Source organism: Pelodiscus sinensis, chromosome 1, assembly GCF_049634645.1.
Source record: "Pelodiscus sinensis isolate JC-2024 chromosome 1, ASM4963464v1, whole genome shotgun sequence".
NCBI classification, from domain to species: Eukaryota; Metazoa; Chordata; order Testudines; family Trionychidae; genus Pelodiscus; species Pelodiscus sinensis.
The window spans coordinates 213892951-213918997 of record NC_134711.1 but is presented as its reverse complement, the minus strand read 5'-3'; the positions used below and the strand labels follow the sequence as shown (position 1 = coordinate 213918997).

At 44.7% G+C, this 26047-nt stretch overlaps 1 protein-coding gene and 1 long non-coding RNA gene across 4 annotated transcripts in view; one reads left to right on the top strand and one right to left on the bottom strand.

Moving 5' to 3' along the window:
* LOC112545733 (uncharacterized) overlaps window positions 1-13405 on the bottom strand; it is a 93452-nt gene extending 80047 nt beyond the window's left edge. For both annotated transcript variants that reach the window (XR_012898861.1, XR_012898855.1), the window contains exon 1: window positions 13269-13405. This is a non-coding gene — a long non-coding RNA (uncharacterized LOC112545733). The remainder of the gene's footprint in view (window positions 1-13268) is intronic.
* The window catches only part of PRPS2 (phosphoribosyl pyrophosphate synthetase 2), a 35863-nt gene continuing 22707 nt past the window's right edge, over window positions 12892-26047 (top strand). Inside the window, exon 1 of one of the 2 annotated variants that reach the window (XM_075914869.1) lies at window positions 12892-13166. In XM_075914869.1, the coding sequence (XP_075770984.1) occupies window positions 13045-13166 (122 nt within the window). In that variant the 5' untranslated portion in view covers window positions 12892-13044. The remainder of the gene's footprint in view (window positions 13167-26047) is intronic. The other variant, XM_075914870.1, reaches the window with a different exon arrangement.

The following is a 26047-nucleotide window of genomic DNA, read 5'->3' as shown; positions in this document are numbered from 1 at the left end:
GAAACCTTGAATCTCAGTTGTCAGCCAGGGACTCAGAGAATGAAAGGCTGAGATTCAAGGTGAAGGGCTTGGTAATGCAGAATAAAACCTTAATGTGACTAGTTGAGAGCCACCTCCCTCAAGCAATGAAGCCCATAGGATAAGCAGGGAGACTGGCACTAGCAGCAGGATTTGGGTCCACCTCTTGCCCCAACACTTATCAGCATTGGTGGGAAACAGAGTGATCTATCCCCAGCCCCCTCCCCCGACTCCTAGCCAGGCTGCTTCACTTCCTGCTGCCAGTGAGTACAGGTGTGTCCCTACCCCTTCGCCCAAGCAATGCAGCTGAAAGTCAGTGGAGTTGAGTAGGCTGGGTTACTCTGCAACCCACCACTGTTAGTGAGTATAGGCCCAAGCCCTGCTGCTAGTATCCTAGGCTGCCTTGGATACTGTGTGACCCATAAAGCACAGGTCCTGGAGTGGTTGCCCCAAACCATCCTATGAACAGCTCTGAATCTAACAGTGCACAAAAACATCATGGTGAAACAGTTCTTCCAATTCCCATGGTAAAATAGAGACAGATACAGCAATTTTCTGTTTTCCTCCTCAGGGACATAATTACCAGATTATCTAGTTGCAAGACCATAAGCATTTAGTTTCCAGTTCCTTTCTGCCTTTCTTCCAGGGTCCTACTCTCCAGACCACCTACCTGAGAGGGATCAGCAATCTCATGAGCTTTGCTCCAAAATATAGTCCAACAAGTCAGCCCTTTTCAGCCTCCTATCACTGGCTCTACAGCTTAAGAAGATCAGCCAACTATTCTCTCCACTGATCTCATAGACACATTCCCACGGAGGGCCTACATAGTTTTCCAGTCCCTGCAGGTTCTCTATTTCTCCCAGGCAAAACTCTCCTGATGATCTTTTTGCTTTCAATATGTGCTTTCAGGCAACTCTCTCCTGTGTTCTGTGTATGTGGCTGTGCTAGATAGGAATGCTGGCCAGACTCGGTGACTAAAGGGTTAAACTCAGATAGCTGAGGCTATGTCTACACTACGGGGTTTTTCTGGGATACCTTTGGTATCCCAGAAAATACTCCGCAGCATCCAGGGAACGCATCTGCTCTTCCGGAATCCCTGTCTTCCTCCTCCCATGAGGAAGAAGGGCTCTTCCGAAAGAGGCTTTTCTGATATTTGGCCCAGTGTAGATGGGCCAAATTTTTGAAAAGCCTCTTCCAAAAAACACTATCGGAAAAAGGTACGCAAATTGAGGAGTGCAATTTGAGTACCTTTTTCCAATATATCATGGTAGTGTAGACATAGCCTAAGGGCATTGGCAGGGGGCCAGAAAAACCAATAGGATACAGTGCTGAAATTTAAATCCTGCTGCCCTTTCTCTTTGTGTGAGTTCTAAGTTAGGAGCTGGAGGAACAAGATGAAATTATCAACCAGAATTACCATGCCTACAAGAAACATTGACACAGGAATGGACTGGGCCTTGGGGTATGGATCAGTAAGGATTGTGAGTAGAGGGAATGTATATTTAGTTGCAATCAGGTTATTTTTCTTTATTGTGCTGTTTTGTAAAACTTCTCTATGCAAAATCCATGTGCCTCCCTCCCCCATTCACTATACCCCAAGTTGTGCCCAGAAATATCATTTTTTTCTGTTGGAATCTGCTCTTTTCTTAGTTGCTCTGTAATACATAGCAACCAAGTATGCTTTATCAAGTATACCTTTTGTTTTATTAATAAAATCACCTTTTTTTAAGATGATGATTTGATACTTGTGTCCTGGAAGGTAACAGGAGGTCTGTGTGGGTGCCTGCCTACTGAAGGGCCGTCTATCTGAATTGTAGCTTGTATCCTGTGGGGGTTTTTTGTTTCTTTTTTTCAAGCTCCCTTGTGGCAAAAGAGCATGGATTACCCCTTGGGAATAAATTCAAGTGTTTCTTTCTGTTTTTTTCAGGTATTAAATCACTTGATGTTGTTAGCTACCTTGGGGAGCTTTCAAGCAGAACCCTATAGAGAGAGGTAAGGTATTTTAAGGTCTCTTGCGGGCCCTGATCATCTGCATTCGAAGTGCCAGAATGGAGAACAGACCTGACAGTGGCCCAAGTGACTTTTAGCCCTAGCTGGGAGGCAACTAATCTGTTGCAGATGTACTGGACCTTATTCCCTTTCAAAGGAACCAGTTACCCTGTGACCGCGGGTGACATTGTCTAAGTGACAGGCTAAAAGAATGCTCTTTGCTGCTGCATTGTAAATGGATGTAAGTGGGGCAAGCCTTCATTTGTTAAGAAAAATTGATGTTGCGGTAATTAAGATGTGAGAAGATGATGAACCTGGATAAGAGATTTAGCTCTGAAGATGAATATGATTGACTGTATCTTAGATACATTATGTAGAAAAAAAATCCTCAATACTTACAAATGGCCTGAATGTGGGGATCTATAGAGACAGAAGATAGCACCCAGGCTATGGACAGTTATAGACTGGTGGTATGGTCCACAGTGACCAAGAAAGGACGTGGGGAAAGAATGAGAGCTTTGTTGTAGCCATGCTGTGCTTGAGTTGACAGCTAAAGATCCACGAGAAGATGTCACAGAAATAGGCTGAGATTTTAGTTTGGACCAAAGTAGATAGGTCTGGAGTGGAGAGACAGATTTATGAATGGTTGGCATGGAGGTGGTAGTTGGATTTGGTTTTGAGATGGGATTACTCAGCGATGAATTGTAGAGCGAGAAGAGAAGGGGACCAAGGACAGAGTCCTGTGTAACACCATAGAAAGTTGGAGGGGGGATGAAGAGCAGTTAGAGAGGTAGGAAGAGATGCAGAAGAGAACAGAGTCATGGAAGCCCAGGGAGGGCAAGACTTCAAGAAGATAAGCAAGTTTGACTGTGTTGAAGGCAGCTGGCAGATCGAGGAGGGAGTACTTTGTCTAGAAAAGGTTCATTAGAGAATTTAGCATGAATATTGTGATGGGATCACCTGTGCGTATAGCCTGGGATTGTGGGATTGCTGTGTCCCTTAAGTCTCTCCAGCCTGAGCTGTCTCTCACAATGTCTTGCTAGTGACCGACAGCAACCACTCCAGGAACTGTTATCACACAGCACTGCTACATGTGGAGCTAACACCCAGGCAGATTGCATAAATGCTCCCAGAGCCACTTGTGAATCTCTCAGAGTAAGGCACCAGCCAAATCTGCCCCCTCTTCCTCTGCTCTCAGTACTATACTTCAGGGATATACTATCTAATTTATTAATTGGTTCACCACTTCATTGATTGAAAGTGCACATAGATGAGCTTTTGTAAAACCTGAGCAAATTTGCCACACACTTCACACAAACTCACTGGTAAAGGTAAACAGTAAATGAGTTTATTGATTAAACTGATAGAATTTAAATTACTATTAGTGTTAGGAAAAAGAGTAGTTACCAAAAGAAAAGAAAATGTAAACACTCAGTCTAAAGTCTCAAGCCTATTAGACTAGGCAACAACTAGATCAAACAGTTTTTCTCACCCTGCTGGACATTGCAATCCATAGTACACAGACTTTACCCTTGAAATCTGAGTCTGTTCCCTCACCTGGAATCTTCACAGTGTTGTTGTTTGGTTTTTATACCCTCAATCCATATTCTTGAGAAACACAAGTCCAGGCATGTATGTGGCATTCGTGACTTTCCAGGTAAAGTTGAGCAATTCCCGTTGTGTGGCCATATTCAGGTGAGTTATTGCATTGTAGCTCCACTCCTGGACAATGGCCATTGACACCCCACCAAAGCTTTGTTAATCTTCTTGCTGTTGTCTCTTGGAATCTAATATCTGGCTGATTCCCCAATTTACAGCATGTTTTAGTGACAACCATACCATAAAGTCACATAATTTCATATGCATTGATGATATACATAGAGGTTACGTTTAGACTGGCATGATTTTCCGGAAATGCTTTTAACGGAAAAGTTTTCCGTTAAAAGCATTTTCGGAAAAGAGCGTCTAGATTGGCATGGATGCTTTTGCGGAAAAGCGTCCATGTCAATATAGACGCTCTTTTGCGCAAAACAAATCTCAGCTCTCTACACTGGCCCTTTTGTGCAAAAGTTTTCCACAAAAGGGACTTTTGCCCAAACGGGAGCAGCATAGTATTTCTGCAAAAAGCACTGATTTCTTACAGTAGGATGTCAGTGTTCTTGCGGAAATTCAAGTGGCCAGTGTAGACAGCTGGCAAGTTTTTCCGGGAAAGCGGCTGATTTTCCGGAAAAACTGGCCAGTCTAGACACAGCCATACAGACAGAGAAATGACTATCAGGAGATTATAACTTTTCCCTTGATACCTTACAAGGCATGCTTTATAAGTAAGATTATGATGATATAAAAATGGGAAATATAGGGGTTATAGAGTGCTCCCCCAAGGTATAGATTGTCACAAATATATTCAATGGAGTGAAAGAGCATTAACTAGAATGGAGACAGCCAGTGATTGTAGACAGTACATTCAATAAGCTTTGAGATGAAAGAGAGAATGGAGCTGGGATGGTAGTTGGAGAGTCAAGTGTGTCTGAGGATTTTTTTTAAGATGGAAAAGGGAAACCATGCTTATAATCTGATGGGAAAGAAACAGAGGAAAGTGGCAAGTTAAAGAGAAGAATTAAGAGGTGTTACCCTAGAAAAGGGGGGCTGTATTATAGTTTAGTTCAGTGGGCTCCATTTGAAAGAGACAGTTTCTTTTCTCTACATGATGGAGGTTTTCCCCGCTCAAACTGTTGATTTGCACACGGCACTACCTTGTGCACCCCTCTCAAGCAGGCTGTGCACCCGTTACTATCTGGTGCACTCAGCACCAAAAGAGGTGCACTCAGCACCAAAACCACTGCACACAGCCCCTAGGAAGCTGCACTCAATCCCTAAGTTCATTGGCATACTTACCTAAGTTCATTAGCATATTTTTCCTGCCTCTGGGCCAATAAGAGCCCTGAGGTATCAGGGGCTTGGGTCCTTGGATATTCCCCAGCCTTGGATTGTTTTTGTTGTTGTTGTTGTTGTTGTTGTTGTTTTTGCTCCTTGTACTGTTTGCCTGAAGCTTGAATACCATCTATGTAATCAGAGGCCTGGACTTTTGAACTGTGCTACCCTTGTGTGGTAAATACCCACAAGGTTTTCCTGTCTGCACTGGTCACTGGAACTGGGACTCTCTTTTCCTGTCATCTTTATTGGATTACTCACCTACTGGAGCAGACGGTGTTGTCGAAGGACAGATCAGACTGTGTCCAGAGGGAATTCCTTTCCAGATCGAGGTCCATATCGGGGTCGTCTCTTCACAGAGGACTCACTACCGTGGGATCTCCCTGCTTGTCCTCCCCAGAGGCTTACAAATAGCCCGAGGGTTGAAGGTCGCAGGCATCGATCGCCTCAGGCTTTGTATATACCTTATGTATTTAGGGAACTGTCCTATCTCCTTTCTTCGGGTTAGGGAGGGTTGGTTTGTTGAAAATTACTGTTAACTGTATATCTGTTCCATTATTTACTCAAAAATACATGGTTTGGCCCTAAATTGTGTATGCCTGATTTGTGGCTAAAGATCCACCGGTGATTAGATACGGCTCTCAGGACGGATCTCTCTTCTGTGTAGGGACTCCCTCTCCCCTTTTATATCCACTCCGTCGGCCATTTTGATTTAATTGTTTGTCCACGTCCCTAGGGCAACAGAGGTGATGAAAATAGGTATCAGGGAGATCAAGAGCATAGGTGTAAGTTCCTTTTTTGCATCACAAAAAATAGAGGCAGGGCTTTTGAGCCTAGATTGGTAGAAATTCATGCACATCTGTTTATGGGACATTTGGAGGTGTGCCAGGAATATTGTAGGGCAGGGGTGGGGAACCTAAGGCCCGGGGGCTGGATGCAGCCTCTGGCTTGCCTGGATTTGGCCCCAGAATTTGTGGCTCTGCTCCTGCATTTGGGAGCCACAGTGGGGCTCCAGCCCCCCAACACTCTGTCACACTGTGGGGCTGGAACACAGAGAATCTATTAGCCTGAGACCCCCTAGGCTCTGGGCTATGAAGGAAATTGGGGAGTGTCTTTCTCCTTCTCAGTCAGGGGACATATCAGTGAGGGTTTTTTTTTCTTTTTTGCTTTTCACTTATGCGTGGCCCCCGACCCAGAAAGGTTCTCCACCCCTGTTGTAGAGAAAGAATATCTTTCCCTATTTGAAGATCCTGAGACCCTACTTGGATTGCTCAGAAATTTCCCTTTACGTAGTCACTTTCTGTACAAAGTACTTTTTTTAATTAACTTTTCTTTTACCACAGTGAATGTTTCTTGTACAGTATTGTTTTTCCTTTGGGTACCATACATGTGTGTGGTGGATGACTAGGAAATGATTCCATCGGGATGAATGAACAAGAAAAAAAAGAAAAGAGGCTGATAAATCACAAAGTTCGCTAAATTCTGAGGAAAGGGTGTTTGAAAAATGTCTCTTTTCTGTATAAATAATAAATGAATCCTGGAGTACATGATTATAGGTTTCTATGAATTGGGACCTTGAATACAAGGCTATAGCTTTATATATAAAGGTTTTGAAATCTTCATGAAAGTAATAAAGCTCCTTAGCTATGTGCCATGTTTACAAGATATTTTATACACTGAAATTCTTGACAAAGTATCTGTAGATGCATCAGGGTAGTGTCAAATGAGTAATTTAACTTAGGCAGTTAGGTGCAAATGTGACACCTATAGTAAAAACAAAAACCCGTTGAATATGCTATGAAGTTCTTAAATAGTTATGAAAAAAGGACATTGTTTCTTATTCAACTTTTGAATGGCATTTTTCTGAAATCTCAGACTAAAAGCAAGTATTATAAGCAAATGTTTATAACGCTGGTATAAAATAGGTGATTTTTTTCATTCAATTTCTCTAAAATTCAACAAAATCACCACACTTTTTGGTAATCTGAAAAGCATAAAAGAGCCTTGCAGAATCCCATTTCAGCTGTGCTAAATGGGACTCCCCTTGGATGACTATGAGAAATGCTATCAACTTCACTAGCAACTATCTCAGCTTTTAAAAAATATTTATAAAAGTTTCTTGCCCTTCAGATCACGCAGAAAACCTTTATAGTATAAGGTATGTATTACCAATGGTGCAGTTGGTTGGCTTCCTCCTGCTTTTTATTCCATTCCTTGTTGTAAAAATTGCATCAGAATGTAAACTGTTTGCCTTTAGCAATATCAATTATTACCATCTCATGATTTAACTCTAGTATCATTTCTGCATTTGATTTAAGCTTGGATTTGTATTCAATGCTGCATTCATATATTTTTTATGTTTTTATTTAGTGTTGTACTTGTATAAGAACTATTTGCCTGTTACCTAAATCATTGGCAACTTATATAATAATTATACCTTATACCAAAAATGTTAAAAACATGAGAACATAAGAAATGGCCATTCTGGGTCAGACCAAAAGTCCATCTAGCCCAGTATCCTGTCTGCCAACAGTGACCAATACTAGATGCCCCAGAGGGAGGAAACACAACAGGTAATCATCATGTGATCCCTGTCCTGTCATCCAGTGCCAGACAAACAGAGGCTAGGGACACAATTCCTTCTCATCCTGGCTAATAGCCATTGATGGACCTAACCTCTATTAATCTATCTAGCTCTTTTTTTAACCCTGTTAATGTCCTAGTCTTCACAACATCCTCTAGCAAGGCGTTCCACAGGTTGATTATGTGCTGAATGAAGAAAAACTTCCTTTTGTTTGTTTTAAACCTGCTGCCTATTAATTTCATTTGGTGACCCCTAGTTCTTATTAAGGATGTTAAATTGCAGTTAATTGACTAGTCAAGTAGTCAATAGAATTTCAGCTGAGCTAAATGTAACTCCCCCTTGGATGACTATGACAAATGCTATCAACTTCACTAGCAACAATCTAAGCTTTTAAAAAATATTTATAAAAGTTTCTTGCCCTTCAGATCATGGAGAAAACCTTTACAGTGTAAGGTATGTGTTACCAATGGTGCAGTTTCGGAATTTCCATCAACTGACCCCGGGTTCTGGGGAAATGCCGCTCAGAACCCAGGGTTAGCTGAGGAGTTCTTAGCTGATCCCGGGCTCCATGCTGCTTCGGCATTTTAAAGGGGCAGCACCGCACAACTGAGCCACAGATCGGCTGTGCGGCAGCTGCCCCTTTGAAACGCCACCATGGGGTTTCAAAGCAGCAGCACCGCACAGCTGCTCCCCGGATCAGCTGTGTGTCACTGCCGCTTTGAAGTACCCCTCCCCCGCCTTTGCTTCTTTTTTCTCATAGATGCAGCAAAGGGGGAGAAATCAACTAGTCGACAGACTATCAGTTAAGCAAATCCTAATCAGATAGTGGACTAGTCCTTAACATCCTTAGTTCTTATATTGTGGGAATAAGTAAATAACTTTTCCTTATTCACTTTTTCCACACCAGTGATTTTATAGACATTTATCATATACCCCTTAGTCTCCTCTTTTCTAAGCTGAAAAGTCCAAGTCTTTTTAATCTCTCGTCAAATGGGACCAATTCCAAACCCCTAATCATTTTTGTTGCCCTTCTCTGAACCTTTTCCAATGCCAAAATACCTTTTTTGAGATGAGGCGACCGCATCTGTACAGAATATTCAAGATGTGGGCGTACAATAGTTTTACATACAGGCAAGAAGATATTCTCTGTCTTATTCTCTATCCCTTTTTTAATGATTCCTAACATTCTATTTGATTATTATCAGCCACTACACACTGAGTGGATGTTTTCTGAGATCTATCCACAAAGACTTCAAGAACTCTCTCTTGAGTAGCTGTAGCTAAATTAGTCCCCGTCATATTGTATACAGGCAGTCCCCGGGTTACGTACAAGATAGGGACTGTAGGTTTGTTCTTAAGTTGAATCTGTATGTAAGTCGGAACTGGCGTCCAGATTCAGCCGCTGCTGAAACTGATCAGTTTCAACAGCGGCTGAATCTGGATGCCAGTTCTGACTTACATATAGATTCAACTTAAGAACCCCAGGTGTCCCCAAATCAGCCGCTGCTGAAACTGATCAGCGGCTGATTCCAGGAAGCCGGGGGCAGAGCAACTCTGCCTCGGGCTTCCTGTATTCAGCCGCTGGTCAGTTTCAGCAGCGGCTGACTTGGGGACGCCTGGGGCAGAGCAGCTGGGGTGCTGCTGGAGCACCCCAGCAGCACCCCAGCTGCTCTGCCCCAGGCGTCGTGGGCAGAAAAGCCTGGTCTGCTGGGGGGAGGGGGCACTAGCTGCGCCCTCCCCCCTCCAGCAGACCAGGGAGACACGGAGCAAAGCCACAGAGGACGCCCGCAGCAGGACAGCCCAAGCGCGCCACGGCTGTCCCGCTGCGGGCATCCTCCGAGGCTTTGCTCCCCGTCTCCCTGGTCTGACCAGCAGACCAGGGAGATGGGGAGCAGCTTTTCTCGCCCCGGAGGACGTGGGCGGTGGGATCGTGGCTCATCTGGGCGTCCCGCTGCTCCCGTCCTCCGGGGCAAGAAAAGCCCCGTTCGTAACTGCGGATCCAACATAAGTCGGATCCATGTAACTCGGGGACTGCCTGTATATAGTTGGAAGACCGATGTGGAGGAGAGACCTGAAAATCCCATCTTATGATGGGCTAATTGGCAAGCAGGACCAACCACAATGAGGCTCAATGCCTTCAGAAAAGTTCTATGGCCTTTCACCTTTGCAAAGGCTTCCTGGGAACAATCACAGCCCTGGTGTGGGCCCTGAGATCCCTACATCTTTTTCAACAGTTTTCAACAGTGAAAACGTGGAGAAAATTGAATGCAGTCTCTGACTACTTTGACATTTTGGTATCTTTCCTAGAACTGGTCACAATTTTTCTGATTAAAAAGTTTTCCTCGGGTAGTTGGCTCTCCAAGCTGCCCACTGTCCAGACTCCCAGAGCAGTCCAACTCTCTTGCTCCTAAGGATCCTTACTCTCCAGGCAACTGCCTCCCTGGATTCCATGACTTACCAAGCAGCCCACAAAACTGGTTACCTGAGGAGTTAGAATGTGTGGGAATTTGGGGAATGAGCTGAAAAATAATCCATTTTGGTTCTCCTAAAATGAAATTTTTCATAATTTTTTGGTCCAGTTGACCTGATGTCCAACTCAAGCAGGGATAAACATCACCCATTTTTTTACCTGTTCTCCTTGCCTACACTAACAATTTGCAACATGCATCTCTACCAAAGGCCAAAATAGAGGGAATTCCTAATGTAGTCATGTCCTTAATGTATATCTGAATGGTGGAGGACAAGCAGCACTACTGAGACTTATTGTCTTCTGATCAAATAGAAAGGGGAAGGTTTTTTTGTTTTAATATTTCCAATTCCTTCCCTTGGTAGTTGCAACCCGAACAATGCAGTATTGTAGTAGCATGTGGCAAACTGAAATGAACTAGAAACTGACTAAAACCAGAAGATAATCCAATAAAACATATTACTTCACCATTTGAAAACAATTAAATTGCAGTGCCAGATCATGAAGACAGTAGGGCTACACTATTATAATTGTGGTGTTTCCAGTGCTTGCTCTTTTTTTCCACAAATCTTACAATATTGATCTTTACCTTTAAAAGCCTCAGTTTTGAGAGAAAAATTATTAGGTGAATATCTCTTTCATTAAAAAAAAAAAAGGTTTCTACCTTCAGGATTGAAAGAAAAAATTGAAAATGTGACCCCAATATATCCTACTAATTCAAAATCAAATAAAAAATACCCTAATTTTTTTTATTTTATTTTAAATCTCACAAATTATAAAGCAATTTCTTAACTATAAGAAAGGCTGACACTGAAAAGGCTTACAGTTTAAATTTTTTAAAGTTACTTATACAAGCTAATTTTTATCAGAATTCATAATGAGACAATAGAGTGACAATTTCAGACATTTCTTTGCATTTTTATTCTGAGGAAATTTGAAAGAAGAATGTTACTGCTGACATATTAGCAAAGGTTTGCAAAATGTTGGTTGACACTGCAAGTGCTGGTAAAATGGGTGAAGGGGGGGAGGGGAAGCCATAATAGAAAAACAAAAATAGCTTATAGTTTCCTAGAAATCAGATTACATCAGGATTTTGACTTCAGCTCTTGAGTTCTTAGTAGGAACTTATCTTCATTATCCTACATTACTAGAACTCTGTCTTGAACACAACAGATGTGTACAGCAGTGATAGGCAACCTGCAGCCCATAAGCAACATGTGACCCACAGGGGCTCCACCTGTGGCCCATGGATCTCATCTACCCTCCAATCCCCATGCCCCTCTCATGCACTGGGGCATTAGAGCCCCCTACTGTCTACTCTTCCCCTTCCCTCCCAGCAACATGCAGTATCACAAATTGCCTTGTTCATGTTCTATCCCCACTATCCCTCAGAATCTGAACATCATGAAACTGCTGCTTGCTACTGTTCAAGCTGAGATCCACCAACCACAGGTGGAGCTCCATGATTTCAGTGGGTAGTAACGCAAAGCTCTTGTAGACACGTATGCAGGATAAACTGCAATATTCCATATTTATGAAATCTCAATATTAAAACTGGTCAATTTCTCCTCATAGTTGTTTCTGAGCAGAAAATTGATTTTTTGAGGAAAATATAATTTGCAAAAAAGTGTTTGCTTTCCCTGAGTGAGTGTGCGTGCGTGCCTGCATGTGTATGTATATGTGGAGAAAGACAGAGTGCACTTTTGGTTAACAATTGAATTTTTGATCCTGAAATGCTCACGGCTGGCTCCCACCCTGTGCCTAGCTGAGTGCTCAGGTTGTCAGCAGCAGGACTGTGGGAATCTAGCTGTCAGTGCCGCACAATGCTCCACTTCAGTCAGTGGAAAATGGAATATTGCAGTTTATCCTGCACACATGTCTAAAAGAACTTAATGTTACTACCCATTGAAATCATGGATAGTGAAATTAAGCATATGCAAGTATTTGCAGCATTAGGACCTCATTTTTAACAGATTACAATGAAGGAAACTGAAGTGTTGTTCCTGAGTCTTTATTTTGAAGGCTTTTAGCAGTGAAGAATTAAAAGTAGCAAATATGGGGAAAGACAGTAGAAAGTAGTTTGTGAAAGGGAAGCAAAGATTCATTAGATAAAAAGATTACCAAAAAAGGTTTAAAATTGAATAAAATAGTATCAGGATTTTTTTTTCTATTGTTGTCATCAGTAATCCTCAATATTATTCCAACTGAAAGATAAGCAAGCATACCTTTTCCATTTGTTTACTTTCCACATGTGAAAGCAATTTATGTCTATAATCAATTCCCTCTGGCAGCCTGGGCATTTCACACAGCAGCAGGGGAGCTAGAAATACTTTTTTAAAAACAGAAAATCTAACTGTAAAACCAGAAAAATTGGCAGGGGGGGGGCAGGTGCAGCACCTCAAACTATTTCAAACTTACATTCTTTTGAATGAACTGTGTATGAATGCATGAAGGAGATGCATGTGGGGGAGCGAATAAGACTCCTTGCCTCGCCCGCTGTGGCCAGGCCACAGCTCCTGTGTTCAGGGAGGGTGCCACCGTCCCCACCCAAAAACTGTGCCTACAACAGAAGGATGGAACAGGGCCCCCACTATCTCTTGCCAGGCCTGTTCATTCCTGGCATTAGGCGGCTGCGCTCCCTAAGGTGTCATCCCCTGTGGCCGGCTCACGGGGCAGTTTGGCGCCAGGCCAGAGGCGGGCTGGGCCATGGGATGGGGATGAGGTGACTTGGGCTGGTGGTTGAAATCCTGCATTCGAATCCTCCCAGCCGCCCCCACGCCCCCATGCGAAGCTCTGAGGGGCCTCGGCCCTCCCAACAGCCTCCCCCAACCGTCCCTCTCCTTCAACCGCCACTCCACCCCCCCCCCCCCGTCACGTGCTGCCGCTCTCGCCCCGCCTCCTCCCAGCGCTCAGCCAGGGGGCGGGTCCGCGGCCGCCTGTTATTGGACCCGGCGCTCGCTCGCTCGCTCTCCCGCGCTCTCTTTGCTGCCGCCGGGAAAGCCCGGGCCCTGCCGCTGTCGCCGCCGCCTTCTCCTCCCCCCCCCCCGGCGCGGCCATGCCCAACATCGTGCTGTTCAGCGGCAGCTCGCACCAGGACCTGTCCCAGCGCGTGGCCGAGCGGCTGGGGCTGGAGCTGGGCAAGGTGGTGACCAAGAAGTTCAGCAACCAGGAGACCAGGTGACGCGCGGGGGGGGGGCGGCATCCGCGGGAGGGTTGTGGGGGGAGGGGGACAAAATGAAGCGGGGTCGCTCTCGGTGGGAGGGGCGGAGCCTGTCTTACCTGCTCCCTCCTGCGTCACTGGCCCCGCCCCCGCGCGCGGGTCTCAGGGCCGCTCCTCAGAGTGGGACCTTCCTCCTCCCCGCGGGCTGCCCCCGGAACCTGAGCTCTGCCCCTGGTGACAGTTCGTGGCGGCTCGTGCCGCCCCCTCCCCCAGGGAACGGGGGCGCGAGGTGGGGGGGGGGGAGGAGGCGCCACCCCCCTGGCGCGGGGCCGCCATGTGTTTTATTTACCCGCCCTACGCGCTTCCTGCCCGCTGAGAGGCGCGTTTCCCTGCGCTCGCCCGTGACGGGAAAGCGCGCCTGGCCAGCCTGCTGGCGGGAGCGAGGCGCGGGCGGACAAGGGGAGTCCTAGAGCTGCAGGGACAAGGCCCCTGGCCAGAGGCGCTTAGGCCAGGCCAGTGCCCTAGGGGAGGGAAGGTCCGCTCGTGGATTGGGAACTGGTTCAGCGATGGGGTTGGGCTAAATAAGGGTGGCCACCCTGCCCGTGCCCCAGCCCGACAGCGGCAGCCTTTTTAACCTGGGCAGCGTAGAAGGACCGAAGTGCTGTTTTAAAGCGCTGCCGCAGCCATTCTTTAACCAAAACCGTGGTCTGCTTGGTATAATCCAGCCGGTTCCCTTTGTAAAATGATCACGGGGGGGGGCGGCACAGCTTGTCTCATTTCCTATAAGCAAAATCTAAGTTGTACCAAAAGAAGATGGCCCTGAGACTTACCACGTAACGTGGCAATCCTCTTTCTGGAGCATTGATTTTTGTTTGTAAGACTTGTTAAAATGTCTGTAACTGTTACTCAGTAAATGTGTGAGATCACAGAACACACTGCACAAATATCAGTGTTAACCTATTGACTCAAATTTAAAATACTCATTTTTTTCCCATGACAGAACCTCAGACCCTTTTCACACGACACTCAGGCAAAAAAACTGTGTATATAGATAAGCCTTGCCCTCCTGGTCAACTAACCTCTGCTCAGCTGTGGGAGCAAGTCCCACAGATAAAATACCTTAACTGTAAACTTATTGTTGCAGTTCAGTTGACAGTCTTTTTTAAAAAATGCTTGCAAATTTGCATACACTAGGGATGTTAAATTGTGAGTAATTGACTAATCGATGCATTTTGCATTTAGTCAATAGGGAGCCACTTCAAAAGGCAAAAGGGCTGGTGGAGCCTGCAGTCACCTGGACAGCCCAGAAGGGTGAGGGGGGAAGCAGGCAGGCAACACCAGGGAAGTGGTGCTAGGGGAACTGGCTTTTAAGCTGGCTCCCTTTAGCTTCTGCCTCCCCCTGCTTGCTGCCTCTGGAGGAGGAGGAGGAGGAGGCGGCGGCAGCAGGTCTGGTGCTCAGGGGGAGCCAACTTTTAAGCCAGCTCCTCATTTGTATTGGTCCCTGCTTGCCCCACACCCCATGCTGTTGCTTCTGATAGAGGCAGCAGCATAGGGTGAATGAACCAAGTAAGCAGGTTGCGTGAGCTGATAAGCTCAAGGAGCTGGTTTGAAAGCTGGCTTACCACATGTACTGGCTCCTCCTGCCTGTCCCCCTCATCCTTTCTTCTTCTGCCTCTCTGTCAGAGGCAGCAGCACAGGGGACGAAGGGCGCTAGATGGCTCTGGTGCTCCTGAGGAGCCAGCTTAAAAGCTGCCGACTCATGGACACTGGTTCCTCTCTACATCTGCTAAAAGAGGCAGCAAGGGGGGGAGGAATGGGTGTAGGTGAGATTAGCCAGTAAGCCCAGTTTTATCAATTAATTGTGTATGTCAACTACATGTTAAAAGCATTTATGGAAAAGAGCATCTAGATTGGCATGGACACTTTTCCACAAACGCACTTTTTGAAGAAAAGCATCCGTGCCAATCTAGATGCGGTTTTGCGCAAGAAAGCCCCGATCGCCATTTTTGCGATCGGGGCTTTTTTGCGCAAAACAATACCGTGTTGTCTACACTGGCTCTCTTGCACAAAAGCATTTGTACAAGAGGGCTTTTGCCCAAAAGGGAGCAGCATAGTATTTCCGCAAGAACACTAACAATGTTACATGAGATCGTCAGTGTTCTTGCGGAAATTCAAGTGGCCAGTGTAGACAGCTGGCAAGTTTTTCCGCAAAAGCAGCTGCTTTTATGGAAAAACTTGCCAGTCTAGACGCAGCCGAGGGGAGGGGTGTGTGTGTGGGGGGGAGGGGGGCGGTTGAAGGATGGTCTACATCCCTTAACTAAATACACTGTGAATAGTTCCACTGAAGTTATGGTAGTGTATGCAGTGAGTGACGTTTAACATGAGACATACCGCATACCTTTGCAGTATTGTGGTCTAGGAGAATGCTGGAAATTGGTTCTTGTGCCTACTTGGAACAAGTAGTTTTAGAAAACTGCATAATCTACTCCTGGAGGAATTCTGCACCATGTATTAGGGATGTAATAGTGTAGTCAATTAACCAATAAGCAAAAGCTAATAAGTGAATGCTATAGACTATGCACATTCCTCCCTCCCTCTCTTCCTCCCTCCCAGTAAATGTTTAGCAGATTGGCTGGGTCTGGGACCTACCCCCACTGTGGCTCTGCATTTAAAGTGGATTAGGCAGGCATGCAGCTTGGCTCAGGTCTGGCTCGTACTGGGTCCGGGAGTGACTCTGTACCAAAGGCAACAGCATAGGATAACAGGCAGCCAATCTGCAAGGGAAGATGGTTTTTAAATTGGCTCCTCTCACAGACCAGCTCCCACTTGGTAGTCTGCGCTGCTGCCCCTGATACAGTCAGTGCTCCCAGGAGCATAAAATATGTAAAAATTTTACATTGCCAGAGTGGTGAAAAGGAGCTGTATTGTAAATGATAGTAAGGGAGTCTTCAGCTAGGAAGATCTTTGTGCTTTCTTGCTTTTGTCCTGTGCCACAGTGGCACAATGGGGTTAGATTACAGCTCAGTATCTGTTTTACTTGCCCATTTTAAAAAAGATGACTTTTAGGGCAAATAAAACATTTCTCAACCTGACAAAATGTCAGGATCGTCAGAACCAAGCACTTCCCAAAATAGCCAGTCAGATTCAGATGAAGTTACCAAAGAAATATTTGTTCTTTTGCATGAAGTGAACAATCTTTCCATATGGATACATCAGCTCATGCTTGAATTCCTTTCAAAACTGCTTGTGGATAGGGACAAATTATTGTGCACATGCTGCAATGTTATTCTCAATCATGATCTGTAATGATCAATCATTATGCATTTTAAAAAAAACTCCCACAAACTGAAGGTAGATGCTACTCAAGAGAAGAGCAGAAACCAAAGTCAGAAGCCCTTACAAGTATGCTGAAGCAAGAGAGAGACAACATGTGGAGGTGAGTGGAATATAGGAAAAGTTATCATACAGAAAAATAAGTAGTTTAGAAAAGCTGTAGCAATGTAGCTCTTCACCTGCTCTGAAATCTTGACCAGACAGTTATGTTTTTAAACTTTAAGTGATGACAATGAAATTAATGATTGATAATACACTACAGTATGTAACTTGCACTTTCATATTTTAAGGTAGATTATAATTTAATAATGTCTTTCTCTTAAGTGTGAGCCTTCCTGGATAGAGGCATAAGACAGATAACTAAGTATGTCTCTAAAATCATGTGATCATTTCCTATACTAGAAAAATAAATTAAAATTGAGAAATTAAGAAATAAATATAATCTGAGATGTAAAATGTTGCATGAATAGTAAACATTTGTGTTCACTTAAGTCTTAACTTCTTTTACTTTTGGTTTTGTACAGCTTGAATGAAGACAGTGCCAACATCCTCTATAACTGACTCATCACCCACTTGTGGGAGAATTTCTTGACAGCAGAGTCCAGAATGGTGATGCAGTGTCTGATAGGACATAGCTGACAGAGACCTACTTACCTGACATGTACCTCAAAGAAAGTGAAAACTTAGAACTGAAGCTTAAAGACACAGAAAATTGCTGTTATCTTTAAATGTTGTGGTGATGGGCAAGATCAGTTATAAATATCCTGTTTGCATCATTAAAACCTGATAACAGTGGGCATGTTAACTTTTTTTTTTTTTTTTTGTGGTAATAACATTTTAGGTGTGGCAAGTTAATCAACTATAGGGATGGCTGGGATTGGCCGTGCCTTGGGCAGGGGGCTGGACTTGATGACCTCCTGAAGTCTCTTCCAGTTCTATGATTCTATGATGTGAACGAGTAGTCGATTATCCAATAAGCAAATGCTTATCAGATAGTCACCACACTAGTCGAATAGTTTCTATTCCCCTCCCCCCCCCCACCTTGCTGCCTCGATCAGAAAGAGGCAGCAAGGTGTGGGGGAAGATGATGCGGTGCTTCAAAGTGGCAGATCCCAGGCTCTACGCGGTGCTGCCACTTTGAAATGCCACTTGCAGTCTGGGGCAAGTTGGGAGTCCCCAGTTGGCCTGGGCTGCACGCAGCATTTCAAAGTGGCAGCACTCTGAAGAGCCTGGGGTCTGCCACTTTGAGACACAGCATGAAGCCTGTCACCTGCTGGTCCTGTGTTCCCCACAGCGCTTTCGCCTTTGAAGTGGCTGTTGCTACACTTCAAAGGCAGAGGTGCCCTTATTGACTAATCAAATAGTCGATGCAAATTGCATCGACTATTCGATTAGCCAATTAATCAAAATTTTACATCCCTACTCAACTATACCACAGGCTGTAGTCAAAACTGTAAATAAGTACCCAACTGTCTAAGATAGTGTTATAATAGTTGATACTGACAATGCTAGTTACATGTAAAAGACATTTGATTGTTTTCTACACTGTTTCCAAATTCTGTGCATATCACCTGTTTGATGCCTATTGTTAAATTAAGTGGTGAATCATTTAGACTTTTTTTCCAGCTGGTTGATACATTTGTAAAGTGCTTCACAAATATGTCCTATCACTCTAGTAGTAGAAAAACCAGGTAACTCCATTAGGTGAACCAGGAACTACAAGAGGCATCTCCAGATTAAGGATGTTAAAATGTGGTTAATTGACTAGTCAATAGAATTTCCATCGACTAGTCAATATGCACTTCCACAGTCCTCCTTTGAAATGTACTAGAGCCACTGGTAGGCCTCTTGTAAGTTTCAAAGAAGGAATGTGGAACTCTGCATACAGCCTGAGCCAGCGGGGAGTCCTGCTGACTCCAGGCTGCTCACGGAGAGCCTGATTTAAAATGCACTCCTAGTCCCCCGCTGACCCTGGGCTTCATGCTATGCTGCATGCTGCTAGGAGCCCGGGGTTAGCTAGGTACTCCTCAGCTGACCCCAGGCTCCATGGCAGCTGCCCTTTCGAAACACTCAGACAGCGTTTTAAAGGGGCAGCTGCCTCATAGCTCATCTGTGGATCAGCTGTGAGGCAGCTGCCCCTTTGAATTGCTGCCTCCACGCGTTTCAAAGGGGCAGTGGAGCTCGTGGTCATCTGGGGACTCCACAGCTGATCCTGGGATCCACACAGCACTTCCCTGGACTCCGGGGTGAGCTGGAGAGTCCCCAGCTGAGCCCGGGCTCCATGGCTGCCCCTTTGAAATGTGGAAGCGGCATTTTGAAGGGGCAGCAGCCTCTGCACAGCTGATCATCTGATCAGCTGTGCAGCAGCTGTCCCTTTGAAATGCTGCCTTGGGGTTTCAAAGCGGCAGTGCCGCACAGTTGTGCGGTGCTGCCACTTTGAAGTCCCCTTTCTCCCCCCCCCCCCCACCCCTTTGCTGCCTCTATCTGATAGAGGCAGCAAGGGGGGATATCGACTAGTCAAGACTATCGGATAAGCAAATGCTTATTGGATCGTTGACTAATCTTTAACATCCCTACTCCAAATGCCAAAGCTTTTTTTTATCCTAGCAAAGATGAAACCTGTTGAATACCTGGTTCAGCACTCTTTAGTATACATTTTCAATTCTACCAAATTCTTTAATGAAGAGCACAATAGCATCTTCCCAGCTTCTGTGCAAACTATTGAGAAAATGCCAGTTGATCCAGTTACGTATGTAGTATTGAGAGTACAGATCACTTTTGTAGCGCAACAATGTGAAAACTTCTGAGCATGAATTTGGTATTTACAAACAGGAAGCCTTGAACTGGTAAAGCATTTGACCTTCAGGAAGAATTAGAGATATATATTTAGTTCACATCTAGGGTTTCTTTCAGAAGGCATCTCAGAATTCCTCAAATTTAGGGAGGCAGAAAACTTCTCTCTCGTTGAAAGACTTGACTGGCTAAATCCCTTTTTGAAGGAATGTTCAATGTCACCTCATTATGTTGATATCTGCCAGAGTGCTCAATATTTTCAGGCAGTACCTGGTTTTTTTTTTTTGTTTTTTATTTTTCTGTGCTACATGAGCAGGAGGTAAAACTGTACAGGGAAAAGATTGTGCTGAAGCAATTCAAAACCAACCTATCTTTGTAAATTTCCAAGTGTTTTGGATTTCAGCAAAAGAGAATCTGGGATGTCTCCAAACTGACCTTGAATTGAATAATGTGGTCTCAAACTTTTCAGAAGCAGAGAGAAGTGTTTTCTCTATACTACTTGATCCTTTCTGCCAGAAGGAAATTATTAAACTTTTTCTGCACTATAATTTAAATAAAAATACTGGATTGTATTGAAATGGAGGATGATTAGCAAAAATACGACTCTTGAAAGTCTGAGCAATTTAAAATTACTTTCTACTTTGTTTTTTGGTCATGTAATTTAATTGAAAATACAGTATTATCACTGGAATGCAGGCTATTAGTTAGCATTTGTAACTTATGAGTTTAGAAAATGCCAAATATTTGTGACATTTTGTGTTGTAGATTAAATGTATTACCAAAATCAAATCTGGCATTATTATATTGCTTTATTTTGTCAAAGTATACAGAATTTTTCAGAACTTTTAATTTTTTGGTGCAAAATTTTCCCAGGAGTAATAATCTTAAAGCATCACAAGTTATGAATTCCAAGCAAATGGGTGAAGCTTTATTCTCCAACCAGTGATCATGGAGGCTCTGACAATTTATCTCCTCTGTCCCAGATCTTCCTCCTCTCCCTTTGTTTTCCGTTAGCAGAGGGCTTTTTAACAAAGTATCAGCTGAGCTCAGAGTACAGGGCTACGTGCTGCCAGAAGCCCCAGGCTTATTTGCTAGATGCCTCCTCACAAAGTGTGTGTTGTCTAGAACCTTTTTCTTTGAAAGGTACTTAAAAGGGCAGTGATGTGTAGAGGGGGTTAGGGTTAGCACCAGTGGGTCAGGGTGCTTCCTTTCCACAAGTAGCCAGAAGAAACTGCATGGAGAGAGGACTCTTCCGCAGCCCCCGAGTCCTTGCTGCTTCACAAGGCTGCACTAACTTCATACAGGAGAGGGAAAGTGCCTGTGTCTTCGCAAAGAAAATCCAGTCACTTCCTGGGGTATGGAGTGTGGGATTGGGATGGTTAGGTGGACCACTATGTGCATGTGTTTGTATCATGAAGAGTTATCTGTGGGACCGTCACAACCAACATTTTTTTTTATCAGAATAGCTCAACAAAATAAGCTGTATTGGCGAACAGAACATTTATCTCCGTTCCATGCCCAGCACTCGCACTCACCTGCTCTTCATCATCTCCTTCCCCAGGAGCCTGGCTCCCAATCTCCCATTCCCCACTATCCACTTTCCCTTTGTTAACTCTACTCTTCATTTAACCTTTGCCCCATCAGAACCTCAGCAGAGCTGATTTCCCTGTGGAAGGGTATGTCTACATTTGCACCCTCTTTCTAGAGAGGGATGCAAATGAAGACATTTGAAATTGCAAGTGAAGCTGGGATTAAAATATCCCGCACTTCATTTGCATATGTGCGTTATAGTGCTATTTCGAAATAACACGCTGTTAAGATGCAGTTATTTCGAGAGACAACCCTTCTCTCAAAATAACCCTTATTCCTCATACAATGAGGTTTACCAGTTATGGGTGGTGGGGATTAGTATTTGATGAGAGAGAATTGGTCCAGCTGCAATGGCAAGTGGTAGACCTGGTCAGTGAGAAGGTATTTTTCTGAGTATAGCCCTCATGGCCTCAGCAGGAGAGGGGAGGCTGCTTGCATGGATTGCCCCTGTGCATTCAGCAGGCAGTTCAGGGAAGGGGGGGAGGGGGATTATAACAAATTGGCTAACCAACTGCCAAGGAGAGTTGGAGCTGGTGTCTGTGATCATTGAGGAAAAGGCACTGCCTCGGCTAGGAGTGCAGAGGGCGTTGGGCAACAGCCCAGACCACCCTATTACAGAGCTTGTGGCAAGCAAACTCCATCAAGCCCTGTGGTATGCCCACCCACATGAGCTTTTTCCCTTGGGCCTTCAACATGAGAGGCAGCCATTCTGCATACTAGAGGGTGCTAAGGTGGAAAATGCGAAGCCCTGCTTCCCACAGGCTTTCTGGGGTTTTCTTTATGGGCTAGAAGGTTACTCAGCACCCACACACATCTGACTCCAGCACTCTGCCCAGCCTGGAGTCCCTTCCTGCACCCAATGCCCTCCCAGAGCTTGCACCTCTCCCCACCACCTGTAGCCAAATCCTTCAGGCCCAGCCCAATGACAGTGAGTGAACATGGAGGAGAGCAAGTGATGGAGTGGGTGGGACCTCAGAGAAGGGGCAGGATAGATCCTGTGTTGCCCTGACATTTAAAAAGTGATCTTAGGCATAAAAGTTTGGAGACCACTAATCTAGTTTCCTTGTTTGTTAGTATTTTTAAAACAACCTGTAGCGAGAGAGATCCCTCAATAACATTACTCAGTGAGAATCAACAGAATCTGAGAGAGAAGATTAGGTAAACCGAGGGTATGTTTTCACAGTGGAGCATAGCTGGAAATAAGATACACAGCACTTAAGATACACAGCACTTACTTTGAAATAAATTGCTGTTCCTTAATCCTTGTGCAATAAGGAAGCTGGAATAGCAAGCCCATTATTTCGAATGTATTTCGAAATAACGGGTATGCTGTTAAGATGTGCCGAATGCTATTTTGGGATAATGGATGTTATCCCGAAATAGCACCATTGTGTAGATGTACCCTGAGTGTTAACCGAACAGTTAAATTTTATTAAACTGTATAAAACAAACATAGCTTGTAATGGTGCGCAAAGGCATGGATCTTGCCCCTTTTTCTAAATCCTCACTAAATAGATTGTGTAAACATAAGCAGTCCAAAAATTGATTATCTGGTAATTAGGTCCTGGTACAGCTTAGGGATGTAAAAGACTAGTCGATAATCAAATGCTTATCAGATAGTCGAGTCAACGAGTTGCTTCCTCCTCTTCCCTTCCCGCTCTCCTCTCTTCCCTGCCTCTATCAGAAAAAGGCAGCAAGGGGAGAGGAAGGAGGAGAGGATACATCAAAGCGGTGGAGCCCGGGGCCAGACCCTGGGCTCCACATAGCGCTGCCGCTTGAAACCCTACATAGAGCCAACGGCCATCTGGGATGTCCCCAAGCTGCATGAGGTTTTTCCAAGCCACAGCGCCGTGTGGAGCCTAGGATAAGCTGGGGACTACCCTGCTGACCCCAGGCTCCGTGAGGCTCTGCCACTTTGAAACGCTGTTTGGAGCCTGACGCTAGGCTCCCTGTGGCATTTCAAAGTGGTAGTGCTGCATGGAGCCCAGGGTCAACGGGGGAGTCCCCAGCTGATCCTGGGCTACACTAGGCACTGCTGATTTGAAACACCATGGGGAGCATGGGGCCAGCGAGGGACTGCTCTGCTGGCTCTGTACTTCCTGCAACGCTTTCACCTTTCAAATGTATCAACAGGGCTGTTGCTACACTTCAGAGTTGAAGGTACCCTATCAACTAATTGACTATTTGATTAATCATTCGAAATTTAACATCCCTAATACAGCTGATACGGGAAAAAAATTAATTTTATAGTAATATCTAGGCTTGTCAGAATTCAGGATTTTTAAAGTGTTTTGTTTGGATAATATCTATTTTTAAGCTTTTTTTCCCCTATTTTTCTATTTTTATTTAACAATTGTGGAATGCTATCAGGGAACCTGAAAGATTTAATGACAAACCTTGATTCAAAAAGTTAAAGCTTTATAACCGTTTTCATGCAAACTGCCAACATCACATCAAAATATACAAACTGAATATCCTTAAATTCTTAAGTTTTCAAGCATCATTTTTCTTTCTATGCGTGTCTATACATTTTGACTATTGATGGAAATTTTTATTTTGCATTTGTACATTGAAATAGACATTTGCTGATGTTTTCCCACTAAAAATCTCATACTTTCAAGTCCAAATATATCTAGAGTATCTTACAAATTCTAACTTGTTAACTTAGCATGGCTAATTTATTTCATTCATGCTGTCCTATTTCTGTGATGTTATACTTCTTTAAAATAGATGATTTTATTGAATTTTTAGAGGAACTTCATACACAGTTGGGTATAAACTGAAGACACAGACTTACACAAAGATCTGAAAAAAGATGAAAAATTTTGACTAATAATCCTTTATTAAATTTCTGTATAGTGGCTAAGGAATGAGCTGCACATCTTATCTGATTTTGTTCTACACCTCTTCAATACTGAACTTTGAGAAGGTAAACACTGAGGGTACTAACACATTGCATGACTGTCTTCAGCCAAGTGTGAGAGAATTCCATTGTAGGCAGCATACTTTTTCACTTCTGTGATACCTCTATTTAGATGATCACAAAGAGCTATCAACATCATCATTATCAGTTTAGGGTTGTTAAATAGTGTGTAATTGAATAGTTGTGTAATCACATTAAATGTTCGCAGTTACACAACCATTTGATAGTCCCTGGAGGTAAGGCCGGCAACCCAGTGCACTCCTACGAGCACCCTACCACTCCGTGCTGGAGATGTTAAAATTAGATTAATCAACTAATTGAATAGTAAATGGAATTTTCATTGCCTATTCGATTAGTCAGGGTGCTTCCGCTTTGAAATGTAGCAAGAGCCCACTGAGCTGTTGCTACATTTCAAAGGTGGAAGTGCTGCCTGGCGTTCCACCTTTGAAATGTATGAGAACCCCAGCAGGAGCTCTTGTGTGTTTCAAAGATTGAAATAGAGCCTGGGGTTAGCGGGGGACTCTCTAAGTCCCCTGCTGGCTCCAGGCTCCATGCGACACTTTGTCTCTGAAATGTATGAGCGCTCCCGCAGGGGATTTTGTGCATTTCAAATGTGGGACGTTGCCGCTGTGCCCCTTTCCCCTCTCCCATACTTTTAAGCTGGTTCCCCCCAGCACCCCTTCCTTCTTTTCCCTCCCTTGCTGCCTCTTTCTGATAGAGGCTGCAGGGGAGGGGAAGCGACTAGTCGCTTACATCTTTACCCCGTGCTACTGCCTCTTTCTGAGGCAGCAGCGAAGGTGGCAGGCGGAAGCCAGTCTGTGAGGGGAGCAGGTTTAAAATCCAGCTGCCTGCGCAGACCCGCTCCCGCCTGCCACTCTGTACAGAGGCTGCAGCATAGCCCCTGTCTGAGCTCCCTGCAGACAGAGGCTGCTCTGTGCCAGCAGTCTCTGTTTGGTGGCTTTGAGCTCCTCGCAGACAGAGGCTGTTCCATGGCGGCAGCTCTGTCCATGGGGAGTTCAGACCCTCATGGACACGAGATGCTGCTGCGGACAGCCTCTGTCCACAGTGAGTTTCCCTCTCCTCCAAGCACTGGCTCCCATCTGACTCTACCCCCTACAATCCCCTGCTGCCTGTGTAGGGGGCAGGTGGGTCCGCAGAGCTAGCACGGGGGGAGAGCTGGGAGAGCCTTTGTCAGAGGCAGCAGCATAAGGGTGGGATGGGACTGCAGGCGGATCTGGTGCTCCCGCTTCCCCCTCCCTTGCTGGCTCTGATACAGAAGTAGCAGGAGGGAGAGAATGCGTTTAGTCAACAGGATTAACCCATAAACCTAGGCTTATCGGTTAATCATGTAGTTGTCTACACGTTGATATCCCTACACCAATTTCAGCCTAATTTCAGACTGAAATCTTTGTGTGCACATTACTGTCTGTTGACAGCAAGTCAGATTTGCGAACACATGACCTATATAGTTCACACTTATGCTTCCAAAATAGGCGTATAGTTCTGAAGTGTAAAAATGCTGTCAATTCTTTATACAGGAGTGAAGGGAGCATTATTCTAAATGGGTCAGTAGACTTAAATTAAAGGTTGTAACTTGCTCCAGGACATCGATAAGCAAGAGTCATTGGTATATTGAGCAATAGAACGCAGGCAATGTGGCTCCCAGTCCTGTGCTCTAATCACTAGAATATATGCGTCTCAGAAAGCATAAGCTACAATGTTGGTCTTATGTGAGCTGTTCTGTCTTACTGAAATATTTAGTAATGACCATAAAAAAGTTAAAATGTTATAACAATGTCGTCTTCATCTAATAAAAATGAATACACTTCATTTAACACATTTTTTCCCAACAGCATAACTATTTACAATTATTGATTATTTGTTGTAAGTGTTACAATCTTTTCTCCTCCCCCCACCCCCCACTAAACCTTCTCTGTAAATGTCATGGCAAGACCAAGCAGCATCTAGACCAGCAATGGGCAATCAGGAATGGTGAGTGGGCTGCATGAGTAGCCTTCCATCTCAATGGGTCGCAGCAACCAGTGGCCAACAGGCTGCAGGTTGCCCATCACTGATCTAGACTGGCAGTTCCCAACCACCAGTCCGCAGCCCGTTGCTAGGCTTTGGATCTCTGGCTCTTGGGCTGAAGCAGCTCTGGGGGCTGGGTACACCACTCCTGCCATGGCTGTTGGGAGAGGCGTGTCCTGTCCTGCCTCTCAGTCACCCAGCGCCAGGCAGGGGCAGGGTCTCTTCCCAGAC